Genomic DNA, 18,973 nt, shown 5'->3' on the forward strand with positions numbered 1-18,973 from the left:
CAAACACATCCAACATGTCAGAGACTCGAGAGGTGTACCCCGCCAACTCTGTCACCTGTAGACAAACAGGAAGTCACCTGACATGAGGAGTTTATGGTGCTGAACAAAGAGGAAGAAGAGGAGGAGGAGGAGTTAAAGGAGGTGAAGAGGAGGTGAAGTTGTACCTCCTTGTAGGAGCTCATGATCCTCTCCACGGCGTCGGCTGCAGCATTCAGGAGGTTCCTTGCTGTGGTGAAAGCCTGCGTCCGCTCGCTTACTAACTCCTCCTCCTTCATCACCATGGCGGCCTGCTTTACCTCCTCAGAGTCTGAACAGGTCAGAGGTCAGAGGTCAGAGGTGGATCTGTATCAGCACACTGCACTTTGCCCTGTATTTACCATATTTGGAATATCCTGTGGCGGTGATGATGGGCACGGCGACCATCACCAGGCCGGATGCGCTCCACACGTACTTCATGAGGAACTGTTCCAACATGATGTACCAGAGACGCTTCAGCAGGATCTGATGGATCTGAGCGGACAGAGACGTGTAGCTCCTCTGCAGCTGGGCCATCTCCACCTATGAATCAAACACACCCAAACCCAGTTCAGTGTCAGATCAGAACTCCACGTGGTTCTGGTTCACGCCCTCAATGCGACAGTCACCTTGTGTCCTCCGTAGAAGGCAATCTCCTCAGAGTTGGCGATGATACGAGAGTGCATGTACCTCAGGTCTCCTTTCCTCCTCGCCTCCTCGGCTACCAGCTTCCCGAATCGAGGCGAGCAGGAGCGCAAGACTTTGGCTGTGAGTGCCACCACTAGGCCGGCGATGACGGACGGCCACGTAGTGTTGGCTCCTTCAGGGAGGAGGATCAGAGTCATGGAGTCATGTGACATTCAACACGGACTCTCTAACCCTCGTATGGTTCATACATTACCTTTGGACTGAGCGGTGCGCAGCAGGGTGTAACAGGTGACGACCACGTCCAGGATGGGTTTGGTCAGGTTGGAGTAAAGATGAGCGATGGAGGCTGAAAACATGACGATGTCCTCAGTGAGAGACTGATCCGGATTGGACAGACGGCCATCCATGTTACTGACACGATAATATGTCTACAGGGACAGACAGACAACAGAAGCACCGGGGATGAGTGTGGAGACAGGTGGAGTGTGTCTGTCAGTGTGTGTGTGTGTTACCTGGTTGGTGAAGTACAGCTGGTAGGCGTGGTCGACCAATCGGCTCCTGAACCTGAGGGTCAGCTGACCTTCCAGAAATCTGATGGCACTGTTGATGAAGGTTGCAGGAACGGCGACGAGGAGCCACTTAGAGAGCTGCAGCACGAAGGCCTGAGGATCCTTCTGCACGATGCACTTCACGATCACACCTGGAGGTCCACACGCAATACACGTTACACACATACAACACACATACGACACACAACACACATACGACACACAACACACATGCGACACACACAACACATACAACACTTCACGATCACACCTGGAGGTCCACACGCTGGATTACTGATCATACATGTTACAGGTGAACACAGAACATGACATACAACACACACAACACATACAACACACACACACACACAACACATACAACACACACATACAACACACACACACACACACACACACACACAACACACAGATCAGCACTAACAGAAAGGTGAGCTCTGATTGGTCTGGTTGTCATGGCTCCTGTCAGTGGGCGGGGATATCAGCCAGCAGGTGAACATTTAGTCGACGTGTTAGAAGCAGAAAAATGGACGAGCAGACAGACAGGCAGACAGACAGACAGGCAGAGGCAGGCAGAGGCAGAGACAGACAGACAGGCAGACAGACAGGCAGACAGACAGACAGACAGGCAGACAGGCAGAGACAGACAGACAGACCATCCAGAGCAGCGACGTAGATAGACAGGAAGGTTCTGGTCATCAGAGTCAGTGAGTGCAGACCCAGCAGTCCAATCTCTGGACACAGTAACCGTGGAAACAACAGCTTCAACAGACGACACAGTCTGAGGACGAACTCCCTGTTCACTGACGGAGACCTGAAGGTACAGAGGTAGACTGGGTGAGACCAGGTGAGACCAGGTGAGACTGGGTTCATCCTGTGCTGGATCTGGAAAACCAGACCAGGGCTGGACTTTAATGTCTTTCAGTCCGACTGTAAGTCTGTGAGTTTAGGTGTAACTTAAGTTAAACTCAAATTTAACTCAGGTTAAACTCAAGTTTGAGTTAAACTTGAGTTAAACATGAGTTACACCTGAATTTAACTTAAGTTTAATCTGAGTTTAACTCAAGTTTAACTCAAGTTTAACTCAGATTAAACTTAGGTTAAATTCAGGTGTAACTCATGTTAAAGTCAGGTGTAACTCATGTTAAAGTCAGGTGTAACTCATGTTAAACTCAGGTTAAAGTCAGGTGTAACTCATGTTAAAGTCAGATGTAACTCATGTTAAACTCAGGTTAAAGTCAGATGTAACTCATGTTAAACTCAGGTTAAAGTCAGGTGTAACTCATGTTAAACTCAGGTTAAAGTCAGATGTAACTCATGTTAAACTCAGGTTAAAGTCAGATGTAACTCATGTTAAACTCAGGTTAAAGTCAGATGTAACTCATGTTAAACTCAGGTTAAAGTCAGATGTAACTCATGTTAAACTCAGGTTAAAGTCAGATGTAACTCATGTTAAACTCAGGTTAAAGTCAGATGTAACTCATGTTAAACTCATGTTAAAGTCAGATGTAACTCATGTGTAACTCAGGTTAAACTTTGGTTTAACTCACCTGCTGTCTCTCTTCTTCTTCCCACTGTTGTCGTCCACAGAGCTCGACGAGGTGTTGACCACGCCTTCAGGAAGCTTAGCTCCACCCAGCTGTTTACCTGCTGCACTCTGCAAACAAACACACCTGGAGTTTCCTGCAGTGTTTGTGTGTGAGTGTGTGAGTGTGTGTGTGTGTCTCACCTGTATCCTCCTCCAGATGTATGGTGACAGTCTTTTGACAGCGTACGCGGCGAGCAGTGTGGCCATGAGCTTCCTCAGTCTGGAGCTCCGCCTTAGCTGAGTCGGCAGCTTCTGATAGGTCAGCTGCATACTGACAGATGGGTGACAGGCAACCAATCAGAGGAGGGTAACAGCAGCGTGTCACAGAGGGGGGTCCACTCCACTGAGGACTGCAGCCTTGTTGTCATGGAAACATGATGTCAGCGCTGTTCATCCACCTGTCAATCAACCCAACATCTGATCAATACATGACATCACAACGATCTTTACGAGCAGAATACATCATCAATAACCAATAATCAGTTTGTTACTGATCTGGTACTTATACTTAATAAAGTACTTATACAGAGTACTTATATAAAGTACTTATACAAAATACTTATATAAAGTACTTATACGAAATACTTATATACAGTACAACTTATAGAGTAGTTATAGGAAGTACTTATACAGAGTACTTATATAAAGTACTTACAGAGTACTTATATACTGTACTTATAAAGAGTACTTATATAAAGTACTTATACAGAGTACTTATATAAAGTACTTACAGAGTACTTATACAGAGTACTTATAAAAAGTACTTATACAGAGTACTTATATAAAGTACTTACAGAGTACTTATATACTGTACTTACACAGAGTACTTATATACTGTACTTACACAGAGTACTTATATACACAGTACTTATATAAAGTACTTACACAGAAAACTTATATAAAGTACTCACAGAGTACTTATACAGAGTACTTATATAAAGTACTTACAGAGTACTTATATACTGTACTTACACAGAGTACTTATATACTGTACTTACACAGAGTACGTATATACAGAGTACTTATATAAAGTACTTATACAGAGTACTTATACAGAGTACTTATATAAAGTACTTATACAGAGTACTTATATAAAGTACTTATACAGAGTACTTATATAAAGTACTTACAGAGTACTTATACAGAGTACTTATATAAAGTACTTATACAGAGTACTTATATAAAGTACTTACAGAGTACTTATATACTGTACTTACACAGAGTACTTATATACAGAGTACTTATACAGAGTACTTATATAAAGTATTTACACAGAGTACATATATAGAGTACTTATACAGAGCACTTATATAAAGTACTTACACAGAGTACATATATAGAGTACTTACACAGAGTACTTATACAGAGTACTTACACAGAGTACTTATACAGAGTACTTATATAAAGTACTTATACAGAGTACTTTTATAAAGTACTTATACAGAGTACTTATATAGAGTACTTATATAAAGTACTTACACAGAGTACATATATAGAGTACTTATACAGAGTACTTATATAAAGTACTTACACAGAGTACTTATATACTGTACTTACACACTTATATACAGAGTACTTATATAAAGTACTTATACAGAGTACTTATATAAAGTACTTATACAGAGTACTTACACAGAGTACTTATATAAAGTACTTACACAGAGTACTTATATACAGAGTGCTCCGGTCTGTTAGCTCCGGTCTGTTAGCTCCGGTCTGTTAGCTCCCGGTCTGTTAGCTCCCGGTCTGTTAGCTCCGGTCTGTTAGCTCCGGTCTGTTAGCTCCGGTCTGTTAGCTCCGGTCTGTTAGCTCCCGGTCTGTTAGCTCCCGGTCTGTTAGCTCCGGTCTGTTAGCTCCGGTCTGTTAGCTCCGGTCTGTTAGCTCCGGTCTGTTAGCTCCCGGTCTGTTAGCTCCCGGTCTGTTAGCTCCGGTCTGTTAGCTCCCGGTCTGTTAGCTCCGGTCTGTTAGCTCCCGGTCTGTTAGCTCCGGTCTGTTAGCTCCCGGTCTGTTAGCTCCGGTCTGTTAGCTCCCGGTCTGTTAGCTCCGGTCTGTTAGCTCCCGGTCTGTTAGCTCCGGTCTGTTAGCTCCCGGTCTGTTAGCTCCGGTCTGTTAGCTCCCGGTCTGTTAGCTCCGGTCTGTTAGCTCCCGGTCTGTTAGCTCCGGTCTGTTAGCTCCCGGTCTGTTAGCTCCGGTCTGTTAGCTCCCGGTCTGTTAGCTCCGGTCTGTTAGCTCCGGTCTGTTAGCTCCCGGTCTGTTAGCTCCGTTAATCCTCCGTGTAGCCGCCTGCGGCTAACAGTTAGCTTACTGTGGTTCACTCTGTTCCGGATAAAAACGAACTTTTTAAATTAACGTCATCCCGGTTCCTGTCATCTGGTACCGGTTCCTGTCTTCTGGTCCCGGTTCCTGTCTTCTGGTACCGAAGTGGAAATTTAACCCGGGTTTTAAAGCCTGGCAGCTAACAGAGCCGTGCTAACTGAAGCTAACGGCTAAAAAGTTTTTAAGTTTGTGTGAAGTGACGTCACAGAGAATCTGACCCGAGGTCAGCTCTGCGCTCAACACACGTCACTGTCCTGTTTACACACACACAGCGGCTGATCCGGAGTCAGATTCACGGTTAACAGGTTAAAGTTAGACAGACAAGTTCAGCATCTGTTTACCTGAAGGACGAGTCCCAATACTGACCACACACCTCCTCTCCTCACCTTAACCCTCTGTTTACCTGAAGGACCAGTCCCAATACTGACCACACGCCTCCTCTCCTCACCTTAACCCTCTGTTTACCTGAAGGACGAGTCCCAATACTGACCACACACCTCCTCTCCTCACCTTAACCCTCTGTTTACCTGAAGGACGAGTCCCAATACTGACCACACACCTCCTCTCCTCACCTTAACCCTCTGTTTACCTGAAGGACCAGTCCCAATACTGACCACACACCTCCTCTCCTCACCTTAACCCTCTGTTTACCTGAAGGACGAGTCCCAATACTGACCACACACCTCCTCTCCTCACCTTAACCCTCTGTTTACCTGAAGGACCAGTCCCAATACTGACCACACACCTCCTCTCCTCACCTTAACCCTCTGTTTACCTGAAGGACGAGTCCCAATACTGACCACACACCTCCTCTCCTCACCTTAACCCTCTGTTTACCTGAAGGACCAGTCCCAATACTGACCACACACCTCCTCTCCTCACCTTAACCCTCTGTTTACCTGAAGGACCAGTCCCAATACTGACCACACACCTCCTCTCCTCACCTTAACCCTCTGTTTACCTGAAGGACGAGTCCCAATACTGACCACACACCTCCTCTCCTCACCTTAACCCTCTGTTTACCTGAAGGACCAGTCCCAATACTGACCACACACCTCCTCTCCTCACCTTAACCCTCTGTTTACCTGAAGGACGAGTCCCAATACTGACCACACACCTCCTCTCCTCACCTTAACCCTATGTTTACCTGAAGGACCAGTCCCAATACTGACCACACACCTCCTCTCCTCACCTTAACCCTCTGTTTACCTGAAGGACGAGTCCCAATACTGACCACACACCTCCTCTCCTCACCTTAACCCTCTGTTTACCTGAAGGACCAGTCCCAATACTGACCACACACCTCCTCTCCTCACCTTAACCCTATGTTTACCTGAAGGACCAGTCCCAATACTGACCACACACCTCCTCACTGTAATAACACTGAGCATGGAATGTAATAATTGATTATAGATTAATTAATGGTTGACTGATGATGATTGATTGGTTCCAGACTGGGCTGTGAGTCATTGAAGTGAAATCTTTATTTAAAATCAGTTCATTAACAACCTGTCAATCATTTATTAACAAGAAACATCAAACAGCAGAAAAAGTGAAAATAGTACAAACGACACAAAAAATAGAAAAAAACGTTTTTACAGAGTTCACCTGAACGCGTCACTCTGACACTCGGTCCAGGTGCACACAGCTGGTCCTGGACCTGAAGGTGTTGTCATGGAGCTGGACTGACTTCAAAGGCAGAACCAGGACTGTGTTCATCAGTACTTGTTTGGTTCTGCTGGATGAGTTTGGACCTTCAGTGTTTGTCACCATGGCAGGTTGCTCTCTGCACCGACACAATGCGACCAGCAGGGGGGGGGACTTCCTGTCCAGTGACCATGTACGTGATGAACCAATCAGCTGTCATCTGGTGATAACTCAAAACATCAACTTCACCTGTACTGCAGTATTACACGCTGGTACTGCAGTATTACACACTGGTACTGCAGTATTACAGTATTACACGCTGGTACTGCAGTATTACACACTGGTACTGCAGTATTACAGTATTACATGCTGGTACTGCAGTATTACACACTGGTACTGCAGTATGACAGTATTACACACTGTACTGCAGTATGACAGTATTACACACTGTACCGCAGTATGACAGTATTACACACTGTACTGCAGTATGACAGTAATGTAGCCATAAGGGGGCACAAGCCAGTGTCTTATTGTGCCGGTCCCAAGCCCGCATAAACAGAGGGTTGTGTCAGGAAGAGCATCCGACGTAAAACTTGCCAAATCAAACATGCAAATCGAATCTATGACTTCCATACCGGATCAGTCGAGGCCCGGGTTAACAACGACCGCCATCGGTGCTGTTCACCTACAAGGTGCCGGTGGAAATTGGACTACTGTTGGTCGAAGAAGGAGAGGAGGAAGGCGTGTTCGTAGGAAGAGGGAGAAGAGAAAAGCCAGGAGAGGCACTGAGAGGACTGAAGAGAGTAGACAGGAGTACAGGCAGATGCAGCATGAGGTGAGAGTTGAAGTGGCAAAGGCCAAACAAGGAGCTTACGATGACTTGTATGCTAGGTTGGACAGTAAGGAGGCAGAGACTGATCTATACAGGTTGGCAAGGCAGAGAGACAGAGATGGGAAGGACGTGCAGCAGGTTAGGATGATTAAGGACAGGGATGGAAGTGTACTGACGGGTGCCAGTAGTGTTATGGGAAGATGGAAAGAATACTTTGAAGAGTTGATGAATGAGGAAAATGAGAGAGAACGAAGAGCAGAAGAGGTGACTGTTAGTGAGGATGAAGTGAGGAGGGCATTGAAGAGGATGAAGAGTGGAAAGGCACTCGGCCCTGATGATATACCTGTGGAGGTATGGAAGTGTCTAGGAGAGATGGCAGTACATTTTTTGACTGGGTTGTTCAACAGGATCTTAGATAGTGAGAAGATGCTAGAGGAATGGAGGATAAGTGTGATGGTGCCCATTTTTAAGAACAAGGGAGTTGTGGCAACTACAGAGGAATAAAGCTGATGAGCCATACAATGAAGTTATGGGAAAGAGTAGTAGAAGCTAGACTAAGGGCAGAAGTGAGCATTTGTGAGCAGCAGTATGGTTTCATGCCAAAAAAGATCATACTGCAGTACCACCATGTAATACTGTCATTACTGCTAGTAACCAGCGTGTAATACTGCAGTACCACCATGTAATACTGTCATACTGCAGTACCAGCGTGTAATACTGTCTACATGCAGTACCACCATGTAATACTGTCATACTGCAGTACCAGCGTGTCTAATACGCAGTACCACCATGTAATACTGTCATACTGCAGTACAGCAGTTTAATACTGTCCATACGCAGTACCAGCGTGTAATACTGCAGTACCACCATGTAATACTGTCATACTACAGTACCAGTGTGTAATACTGCAGTACCACCATGTAATACTGTCATACTGCAGTACCAGTGTGTAATACTGCAGTACCACCATGTAATACTGTCATACTGCAGTACCACCATGTAATACTGTCATACTGCAGTACCAGCGTGTAATACTGCAGTACCACCATGTAATACTGTCATACTGCAGTACCAGCGTTTAATACTGTCATACTGCAGTACCACCATGTAATACTGTCATACTGCAGTACCACGTGTAATACTGCAGTACCACCATGTAATACTGTCATACTGCAGTACCACCATGTAATAATGTCATACTGCAGTACCACCATGTAATACTGTCATACTGCAGTACCAGTGTGTATACTGCGTACCACATGTAAACTGTCATACTGCATATAGTGTGTAATACTGTCTTACTGCAGTACCAGCGTGTATTGTCATACTTGCTGAGGAGGAACTTCAGTACACACCCCGGTTACACACTCGCCCACCACACAGACTGACATGCAACACATACACAGTGCATTGCATGGGATGCTTACCTGTCTATTTCAGGGACAGACCACTCCGTGATCTCCAACCCTCAGGCTCTCCCTCTCCCTCCATTCCCCCATCCCTCCCCCCACCTACCCCTCTCTCAGGACTCCTCCCCACCGCTGGCCCATGTGATCCAGTGTCGCAGAGGAGGGACGGGGAGACAGAGCCACCCCCACTCTAGCCACTTGTAACAGTACACACGCTCTGACGGTCTCCTGGGACGCAGGCTGTGGAGGGGAATGGAAGCATGGAGGATTGTGGCCCGTAAAACGGTGTCCCGGGGTCAAGAGGAATACGGTGCGGTGTGTTCAGGCAATGAGGAGAGGACGCGCCACACGCCGACACGCCCACGAGGACAAAAACTGACTTAGCGTGTGGAGGAGCCGAAGCGGCGCCCGTTGGTATCCAGGAAGGGGAGGCGGCTACAGCTGAGGTGTGCGGACTAGTGTGGGGAAAAAAGAAGAAAATACAGAGCACCAGAATATCCAGCCGGAAAACGGCAACCATCCCGTGCAACCCCTATCCCCATGACGGCCATCCATCAAAGGACAGTCACTCCCCCAGTCAGCCCCACAGCAGCCCCCCCACCACACCGTGCCCCACATAACTACAATTGCCTCCTCAGGCGATCAGCGGACGAGTCATTAAGTGACTCGCACCAAACTGCCGGCCCCTTCTCCCGTTGCAGCAGAGCTGCGACCGATTACCACAATCCTCCTATGTCCGCCCATCCACAGCCAGAGACCACCCACCCACCATCTGCTGCCCCCGCGACCACCTACATCTGCCCCCAACTCGAGACGTGCCACAGCTGGAGGACGCCACCAGGAGCCTGCCTAACGCTCTGGCCTGTGAAAGGGTGAGTACAACTCTTCCTGTTACTCACAAACCTCCTGTTAATCACAATACAATAACAACAGTAAATCACCCTCAGGTGTGGTCAGGCGTGGTCAGGTGTTACTTTACATTTCGTCACTTATGTTGCCTTTTATCCCCAGGACTTACAATAATTGAAAGCAGATAGAGCTGAGTGTTCTGTGTTTTTTTGTTGCATAGCAGTGAGCGGATAATTGGACCCATAGCACCAAGCCACTGTGGCACATCTTGGTGAGGTTGAGAGATGAACAACTGTCAAGCAGGAGACATGATAAGTGGACGTCAGGTAGGATTAAGGTGTGGTCAGTACACGTAAGGTATGCGTCAGTTGTGGGTCAGGTTTAAATTCCGCGTACGGTCAGTTGTGGTCAGGTACGTCAGGTACGGCGTTGTGGTCAGGTACAGTTTAAGGTACATTCAGGTGTGGTCAGGTATGGTTCAGGTACGGTCAGTTGTTGGTCAGGTACCCAGGTCAGGTACGGTTCAGTTTGGTGGTCAGGTACAGTCAGGTACTATTCAGGTGTGGTCAGGTATGGTCGGTACGGTCAGTTGTGGTCGTTACATTCAGGTGTGTCATATGTCATTTTTACTCTGTAAAACCTTCACTCTTGATGTTCTGTGTGATTGGACATGGGTTTGAGGAGCTGGTAACTGAGGAACACGATAGGTCACCATCAAAACACAGGTATCAACACTAAGGTTGAAAATGGGGGGTCAAAGGTCAGGGACTGGAGGGGGCGGAGCTAGATCTATAGGACCAACGGAGGGATCTCATGTGTCATTCCAGCAGCCGACCATCAGATGAGACAAGTCATCATAAAGTGCCGCATCACAAACGGACGCTACCACACTCAGCCACGTTCCATGGGACATTCCGCTGACATCGCAGGTTTATAGTCAATGAAACGCCGACAGGCGAAAGAAAAAAATGAAAACCTGACCCGTATATCTTCTCTATCTATAAGGCTATTTGGAAAGATAGATTCTAACAGAATACGAAAAAAGGAAGTAATATAAGACGATGAGGACCATGGAAAGCACGTAGTATCTGGAACTCTGGTATGGTGTGGGGTGGGGGGTTGTCTGTGGGGGTGGGGTGGGGTGTTGGGGTGGCGGTGGGGGGTTTTGGGTGGGTCGTGGGGTGATCGGGGTGGGGGGGGGGTGGGTCGGTTGTGGGTGTGTGTCGGTTGGTTTGTTGCGTGGTGGTGTGTGGGGGGTGGCTGGGGTGGTCGTGGGTGGGGTTGGGTTGTGGGGCGGGTGGTCGGGTGGGTGGCGGGGTGTGGGTTGGGGCGGGTGGTTGGTGTTGGGGGGGGCGGGTTGGGGGGGGGGGGGTGTGGGCGTGTTGGGGGGGGGGTTGGGGTGTGCGGTTTGTGTTGTGGGGGGTAGTTTGTGCGAGGTGGGTGCTGTTTCTGGTTGTGGGGGGGTGGGGGGTCGTGGTGTGGTTTGTTGTGGGTGTCGTTGGGGGTGTTGGTGTGTGTGTTTGGGTGTGGGGGGGGGGGGGAGGGGGGGGGGGGTGCGGGGGGGGGGGGGGTGGTGGAGGGGTTGGGGAGGGGTGGGGTGGGGTCGGTGGTGGGGGGGTGGTGGGGGTGGGGGTGGGGGGGGGGTGGGGGTGGGGGGGTCTGGTCGTGGGGGGTGTGGCTGGGTGGGGTGGTGTTGGTTTGGGGGGTGGGTTGTTGGGTGGGTGGGGGGGGTGGTGGGTTGGCTTGGGGGGGTGTTTTTGGGTTGTTTGGGGTGCGCTGGGTCCGGGTGCGGGGGGTTGGGGCGTGGGTTTTTGTGGGTTGGTGCGGGTGGGGGCTGGGTGGGGTTTGTGTGGTTGGTGGGGGGGGTGGTGGGGGGTGTGGGGGTGTGCGTGGGGTTGTGGGGGTGGGTGGTGGGTGGTGGTGGTCGGCGTGTGTGGGGTTCTGGGGGTTGGGTTTGTGGGTGGGTTGGGTGTGGGGGGGGGGGTGGTTGGGGGGTAGGCGGTGTGGTGGGGGTGTGGTGGGGGTTTGGGTTGGGTTGTGGGGTTGGGGGGGTGTGGGGTGGTTGGGGGATGGGGGTGGGTTGTGGGGGGTGTTGGTTGGGGTGGGCGGGGTGGGGGTGGGTGGGGTTGGGGGGGGTGGGGGGTGGGAGTGTGGGGCTTGGGGGTTGTGGGGGGGTGTGGGGTGGGGGGGGGGTGTTGGGTGGGTGTCGTGGGGGTGCCGAGTGGTGGGTTGGTGTGGGCTGGCGGCTGGGCGGGGTGGTTGGGTGTGGGGGGTGGCGAGGGGGGGGGGTGGGTTGGTTGGTGTGGTGTTGTTGTGGGGGTGGTGGGGTGGGTTTGGGTTGGTGTGTGTGGTGTTGGTGTGTGGGGGGGGGGAGGTGGGGCGGGGGGGTGTGGGGGTGGGGGTGGGTGGTGGGTGGGTGGTGTGGGGGGTGTGGGGTGGGGGGTGGTTGTGGGGGTGTGTAGGGTGGGGGGGGGGGGGGGTGGGGTGGGTTGGGGTTGGGGGTTTTGGGTGGGGGTTGTGGGGGGAGTGTTGGTGTTGGGGGGGGGTGGGGGGGGTGTGGGGGGTGTGGGTGGGGTGGTTGGTGGGCGGGTTTGTGGGGTGTGTTGGGGGGTTGGTTTGTTTTGTGGTTTGGGGGTGGGGGGGTGGGGTGGGGGGGTTGGTGGGTGGGTGTGTGGGGGGGGGGGTCGGGGGGGGTGGGTGGTGGGTCGGTGGGGGGCGGGGGGGGGGGTGGGCCGGGGGGGTGTGGTGTGGGGGGGGGGGGTAGGGGGGGTTTGTGTGGTGGGTGGGGTGGTCGGTGGTGGGCTTGGTGTGTGGTGTGGGGCGGGTGGGTGTGTGGTGGGGTGGGTGTGGGTGTTGTGGGGGGGGGTGTGGGGTGGGGGGTGGGGGAGTTGGTGCGGCGGGGTGTGTGGGGTGGGTGGGGTTTGTGTGCGTGGGGGGTGTGTAGGGGGGGTGTGTGTGGGGTGTGGGTGGGGGGTGGGTGGGTTCGGTGGGTTGTTCGTGTGTGTGTTGTGGGGGGGAGCGGGGGGGGGGGGGTGGCGGGGGTGTGGGGCGCGGGCGTGGGTGGGGTTGGGGTGGTGGGGGGGGTTGGGGCGGCTGGGTGGGTGGGGGGGGGTGGCCGTGAGGTGGGTGGGGGGGTGGGGGGGTGCGGGTTTTTGTGGGTTGGCGGGGGTGGGGGGTGGGGTGTGTGGTGGGTGTGGGCGGGTGTTGCTGGTGTGTGGGGGTGGGGGTGGGGTTTGTGCTGGGGGGGTGCGGGGGTGGGGTGGGGTGCGGGGGGGGGTTTGTGGGTGGATGGTGGTGGGGGGGGGTGTTTGGTGCGGTGCGTTGGGTTTGTCGTGGGGGTTGGGGGGGTGGGGTGGGGGGGGGTGTGTGGGGGTCGTTGGGGGTTGGTCCTGTGGTGTGGGGTGGGGGTGTGGTTGGGGGGGGGGGGGGGGGGGTGGGTGGGGGGGTGGGGGGGTGGGGGTGGTTGTTGGGTGTGGGGGGGTGGTGGTGGGGTGGGGGGGGTTGGGGGGGGGGGGCGGTTGGTGGGGGTGGGTGGGGGGGGGTTGTGGGGTGTGGTGGTATGGTGCGGGGGGGTGGGTGTGTTGTGGGGGTGGGGGGGGTTGTGTGGGGTTGGGTGGGTTGGGGGGGGGGTGGTGGGGGGGGGGGGGGGGGGGGTGGGGGGTGTGTGGTGGGGGGGGTTTTGTGGTTGGGCGGGTGGGGTGGTTGGTGTGTGGGGTGGGTGTGGTGGGTGTGGGGTTTGCGGGGTTGTGTGGGTTGGCGGGGGGGGTTGGGGGGGTGGTGGTGTTGGGGGCGTTGGGGGTGGTGGGGTTCTGGGGGGGGCTTGGGGGGGGGTTTTGGTAGGTGGTGGGGGGGGGTGGGTGGTGGGGGTTGGGTGGGGGGGTGGGGGGGGGTGTGGGTGGTTGGGGGGGGGGGGGTGTGGGGGGGGTGTGGGGGGTGTGTGGGTGGGTTGGGGGTGGGTGGGGGGGGGGTGCGGGGTGTGTGGGTGGGGGGGGGGGGGTGTGGGGGGTGCGTTGGGTTCTGGTGGGGGGTGGTTGGGGGTTTTGGGGTGGTGGGGGGTGGGACAAACAATCCATATGCCCCCGAACCGAAAAAACGCAGACGAACAAAACAAAACAAACAAACACTAACAACATACGCCCATTTCAAAAGGACCACCCTAACAAAATAGCAAACCACCACAGATCTTGTCTTCTTTTTTGAACCCCGTCCCCCCGGCCATCAGAGCGCTGACAGGCGGACCACAGACCCATCCCCGGTGGCTTCCTGGGAACTCTTTTGCTGCGTGACTGCCAGGTCACAGAGAACCTCACCACGGATCGGCAGCAACTCGCACCTGAAGCCCCGCCCACATGATGTCACACAGGGATGGATGATGTCATTGCTACTCCTGCAGCTTCAGTTAAAAACTTCGTCAGGGATGGATGACGGTGCCCAACGGGCTTCTGGGTAAACCAGCGTTGTGTAGCACAGTCAAATTTTTTATGTTGTTACGTGTTTACAGTTTTACAAGATTCAGCTCCGGACAACAGAAAAAGGTTTTATTACCAATTTGATCAGCTGCTCAAGTGATGACTCAACTGCAGCTGGACATCAACAGCTTGGTCCAGTGCGTTCTTTAAAGAAACGACTCAAAGCTGTATTTCGCTGACTCCCTCAGGTGAGGCCAGGAACCCGCGGAAGGTAGACTTCTTGAGGGTATTCAGGTCTGGATCTTCTAAAGCTTAACGCCTACTGCAGGGCCTGTATGGACTGCTGACTCTATAGGACTCTCAGGACCTACAGGACTTCTGCAGGCCTCTGAGTGACTCTACAGGACTCTACCGGACTTTGCAGGACTCTACAGGCCTCTGCAGTGGACTCCTGCAGGACTCTGCAGAAATCTACACAGTGAATTGCCAGGCTCTACAGGACTCTGCAGGGACTCTACAGGGACTCTGCAGACCTCTACTAGGGGACTCTGAGTCAAGATCAGTCCTGAGCGCAAATAAGTGATCGGGGAGCGATGACCTCTTTAATATTTTGTCAGTTGATGACCTCAATTTGACAGCGGACAATTCAGGATGATTAGTCACAGATTGATCGTTTCTTGATCAGCGATTGGAGCGTTCACTTAAAAATGTGAGACTCTGACCCAAAAACCCTTCGAGTTCCCCTTCAGTCTTTAAAACCGGTCGCCCTCGCGTCCTCCAACATGAAGCCGTGAACATATGGCACAAACAAACACACGAAGAGGAAACTGCAGTTCCTCTTGTCGTGATGACAACGGTTCATGGACAAAGTAGAGAGTTTATTACAGATCACCTGTTTCAGGTGATATCAGGCTTAAAGTTATGCAGCGTGGACGTTTTGACAGGTGGTGTGGTCATGGACATACGTCCAGGTTTTAGACCGTCTACAGACTGTGGGTTTCCTCTGATGTCACTTCCTCCTCTGCTGCTAAAGGTTTTCATCTGAATGATGTCATTAACATCCTGACTTCTGATTGGCTCACAAACTGTCCTGTGACCAACACTTCAGAGGAGCAGAAGAGTCCCAGCATGCACTTCTTCAACTCTGGTCTCATGCCAAAGCAAACCACAGAAACATCCTGCTCAATACTACTGCAGTACCAGCGTTGTAATACTGCAGTACCACCATGTAATACTGTCATACTGCAGTACCAGCGTGTAATACTGCAGTACCACCATGTAATACTGTCATACTGCAGTACCAGCGTGTAATACTGCAGTACCATGTAATACTGCTACACCCTGTAATACTGTCATATGCAACCAGCGTGTACACTGCAGTACCACCATGTAATACTGCAGTACCACCATGTAATACTGTCATACTGCAGTACCAGTCGTGTATACTGCAGTACCACCATTAATACTGTCATACTGCAGTACCACCATGTAATACTGTCATACTGCAGTCCCCGTGAATACTGCAGTACCACCATGTAATACTGTCATACTGCAGTACCAGCGTTTAATACTGTCATACTGCAGTACCAGCGTGTAATACTGCAGTACCACCATGTAATACTGTCATACTACAGTACCAGTGTGTAATACTGCAGTACCACCATGTAATACTGTCATACTGCAGTACCAGTGTGTAATACTGCAGTACCACCATGTAATACTGTCATACTGCAGTACCACCCATGTAATACTGTCATACTGCAGTACCAGCGTGTAATACTGCCGTACCACCATGTAATACTGTCCTACTGCGTACCAGCGTTAATACTGTCCTACTGCAGTACCACCATGTAATAGCTGTCATACTGCAGTACCACGTTAATACTGTCATACTGCAAGTCCAGCGTGTACACTGCAGTACCACCATGTAATAACTGTCATACTACAGTACCAGTGTGTAATACTGCAGTACCACCATGTAATACTGTCATACTGCAGTATAGTGTGTAATACTGTCTTACTGCAGTACCAGCGTGTAATACTGTCATACTGCAGTATAGTGTGTAATACTGTCTTACTGCAGTACCAGCGTGTAATACTGTCATACTGCAGTCTTCTCCTCTTCTCCTCCTTTGGGCTTTTCCCTTCAGGGGTCACCACAGCGAATTCAGTTGCCTCCATCTAACCCTTCTTCTGCATCTCTCCTCTCACACAGCTACCTTCATGTCCCTTTCATGCATCCATACACTCCTCTTTGTCTTCCTCTAGGCCTCCTCCTGTCTGGCGTTCACAACTCAGCCATCCTTCTACCAATATATTCAACTCTCTTCCTCTGGACATGTCTGAACCATCTCAGTCTGGCCTCTCTGACTTATCTCCAAAAAACCTCTAACATGTGCTGTCCCTCTGATGTACTCATCCGATCCTTCCATCTTGGTTCCTCCAAAGAGCAACCTCAGCATCTTTCATCCTGCTACCTCCAACTCTGCCCTCCTGTCTTTTCTCAGTGTCTTTAGCCCTAACAGCATCGTGCTCTCACCTTCCTTTCCTTTTAGCTGAAACTCTTATATCACACATCACACCTGACACTTTTCTCCACCCGTTCCAACCTGCCTGCACACGCTTCTTCACCTCTTTTCCACATCTCCATTGCTCTGGCTGTTGTCCAAATACTTAAACTCCTCCACCTTCTTTATCTCTTCTCCTCTCAACCTCACTCATTCACACACCTGTACTCAGTCTTGCTGCAGCAACCTCATTCCTCTCCTTCTCCACCTCTCTGCTTCTCCTCCACCTGTCCCTGCTCTCCTCCAGATCCATGTCATCTGCAACATCATAGTCCATGGAATTCCTGTCTAACTCGTTCTGTCAGCCTGTCCTCGCACCATAGCGAACAAGAAGGGGCTCAGAGCTGATTCCTAGGATGCATCCCACCTCCACTGAACTCCTCTGTCACACCTACAGAAACCTCAGGACTGTCTTACAAGGCCTCACATGTCCTGAACACTGCGCAAACATACTTTCTCTGTCATCCGACTGTCCTCCATACAAAAAAGACCCACCACAGTTCCTCTCTGGGCCCCTGTCACAAGCTTTTCCAGATCTACAAGGACACAGTGCGCGCTCCCTCTGACCTTCTCTGTACTTCTCTATCATACATCCTCAAAGCAAATATGCATCTGTAGTACTCTTCAGTATTACATGGTGGTACTGCAGTATTACACGCTGGTACTGCAGTATGACAGTATTACATGGTGGTAGTGCAGTATTACACGCTGGTACTGCAGTATTACACGCTGGTACTGCAGTATGACAGTATTACATGGTGGTACTGCAGTATTACACGCTGGTACTGCAGTAGTATTTGAGCAGGATGTTTCTGTGGTTTTGCTTTGGCATGAGACCAGAGTTGAAGAAGTGCATGCTGGGACTCTTCTGCTCCTCTGAAGTGTTGGTCACATGACAGCTGTTGTAGCCAATCAGAAGTCAGGATGTTAAATGACATCATTCAGATGAAAACCTTTAGCAGCAGAGGAGGAAGTGACATCAGAGGAAACCCATCAGTCTGTAGACTGTCTAAAACCTGGACGTAGTGTCCATGACCACACCCACCTGTCAAAACGTCCACGCTGCATAACTTTAAGCCTTGATATCACCTGAACAGGTGAGCTGTATAAACTCTCTACAGTTGTCATGAACGTTGTCATCACGACAAGAGGAACTGCAGTTTCTTCTTCGTGTGTTTGTTTGTGCCATATGTTCACGGCTTCATGTTGGAGGACTCGAGGTCAGACCGGTTTTAAAGACCTGAACGGACTCGAAGGTTTTTGGTTCAGAGTCTCACATTTTTAAAAAGTGACGCTCCAATCAGCTGATCAGGAAACGATCAATCTGTGACATAATCATCTGATTGTCGCTGCAAATGAGGTCATCCTGAAAATTTAAAGAAGGTCATCGACTCCCCGATCAGCTTATTGCTCTCAGACTGGATCTTGACTCAGAGTCCTGTAGATGTCTGCAGAGTCCTGTAGAGTCCTGCAGAGTCCTATAGAGTCCTGCAGTCATACAGAGTCCTGCAGGAGGCGTTGAAGCTTAAGTCCAGACTGAATACCTCAAGAGTCTCACCTGTCGGTCTGTCTGGACTCACCTGAGGGATCAACAGGTCACTTGATCAGTTCTTTAAAGACCACTGGACCAAGCTGGTGATGTCAGCTGGTGATGTCATCATTGATGCGCTGATCAAAAGTTGGTATAAAACCTTTTTCTGATTGTCGGAGCTGAATCTTTAAAAACTTTAAAAACGTAAAAATAAAAAAGTTTGACTTGCTGACACAACGCTGGTTTTACCCAGAATCCCTTTGGGCAGCCGTCATCCATCCCTGACCGAAGTTCACTGAAGCTGCAGGGTAGCATGACATCATCATCCACTGTGTGACATCATGGTGGGCGGGGCTTCAGGTGCTGATTTGCTGCCGATCCTGGTGAAGGTTCTCCTGGTGACCTGGCAGGTCACGCAGTCAAAAGAGTTCCCAGGAAGCCAGCCTGGGATTGGTCTGTGTGTCCGCCTGTCAGCGCTCTGATTGGCCGGTGAGTCAGACCAGAGTTCCAGGAGACGACGGCTGGTCCAGGGTCGCATCTCTGAGAGGAACTTCCTGTTTCTGAGGCGGGAAAAGCGAGCTGTCCAAAGACCTGAT

The 18,973-nt window shown here is 50.9% G+C and overlaps 2 protein-coding genes across 10 annotated transcripts in view; both read right to left on the reverse strand.

Moving 5' to 3' along the window:
- Positions 1-6,207, reverse strand: part of abcd1 (ATP-binding cassette, sub-family D (ALD), member 1) — a 12,112-nt gene extending 5,905 nt beyond the window's left edge. For 2 of the 8 annotated variants that reach the window (XM_019254658.2, XM_027275593.1), the window contains exons 1-10: positions 4,476-5,442; positions 2,959-3,215; positions 2,780-2,886; positions 1,886-2,043; positions 1,176-1,363; positions 917-1,091; positions 645-835; positions 378-558; positions 165-307; positions 1-55 (exon numbers count right to left, since the gene is read on the reverse strand). The exon at positions 1-55 is cut by the window's left edge and continues 221 nt beyond it. In XM_019254658.2, the coding sequence (XP_019110203.1) occupies positions 1-55; positions 165-307; positions 378-558; positions 645-835; positions 917-1,091; positions 1,176-1,363; positions 1,886-2,043; positions 2,780-2,886; positions 2,959-3,087 (1,327 nt within the window). In that variant the 5' untranslated portion in view covers positions 3,088-3,215; positions 4,476-5,442. Of the gene's footprint in view, positions 56-164; positions 308-377; positions 559-644; positions 836-916; positions 1,092-1,175; positions 1,364-1,885; positions 2,044-2,779; positions 2,887-2,958; positions 3,216-4,034; positions 4,057-4,449; positions 5,443-5,474 lie in introns of those variants that run through there. The other 6 variants (XM_027275596.1, XM_027275598.1, XM_027275595.1 and 3 more) reach the window with 6 other exon arrangements.
- An 11,750-nt stretch (positions 6,208-17,957) lies between these two features.
- The window catches only part of ccdc120a (coiled-coil domain containing 120a), a 34,390-nt gene continuing 33,374 nt past the window's right edge, over positions 17,958-18,973 (reverse strand). For both annotated transcript variants that reach the window (XM_019254628.2, XM_027275551.1), the window contains exon 11: positions 17,958-18,968. In XM_019254628.2, coding sequence (XP_019110173.2) covers positions 18,872-18,968 — 97 coding nt within the window. In that variant the 3' untranslated portion in view covers positions 17,958-18,871. The remainder of the gene's footprint in view (positions 18,969-18,973) is intronic.

This window comes from Larimichthys crocea, unplaced genomic scaffold, assembly GCF_000972845.2.
Source record: "Larimichthys crocea isolate SSNF unplaced genomic scaffold, L_crocea_2.0 scaffold148, whole genome shotgun sequence".
Taxonomy (NCBI): Eukaryota; Metazoa; Chordata; class Actinopteri; family Sciaenidae; genus Larimichthys; species Larimichthys crocea.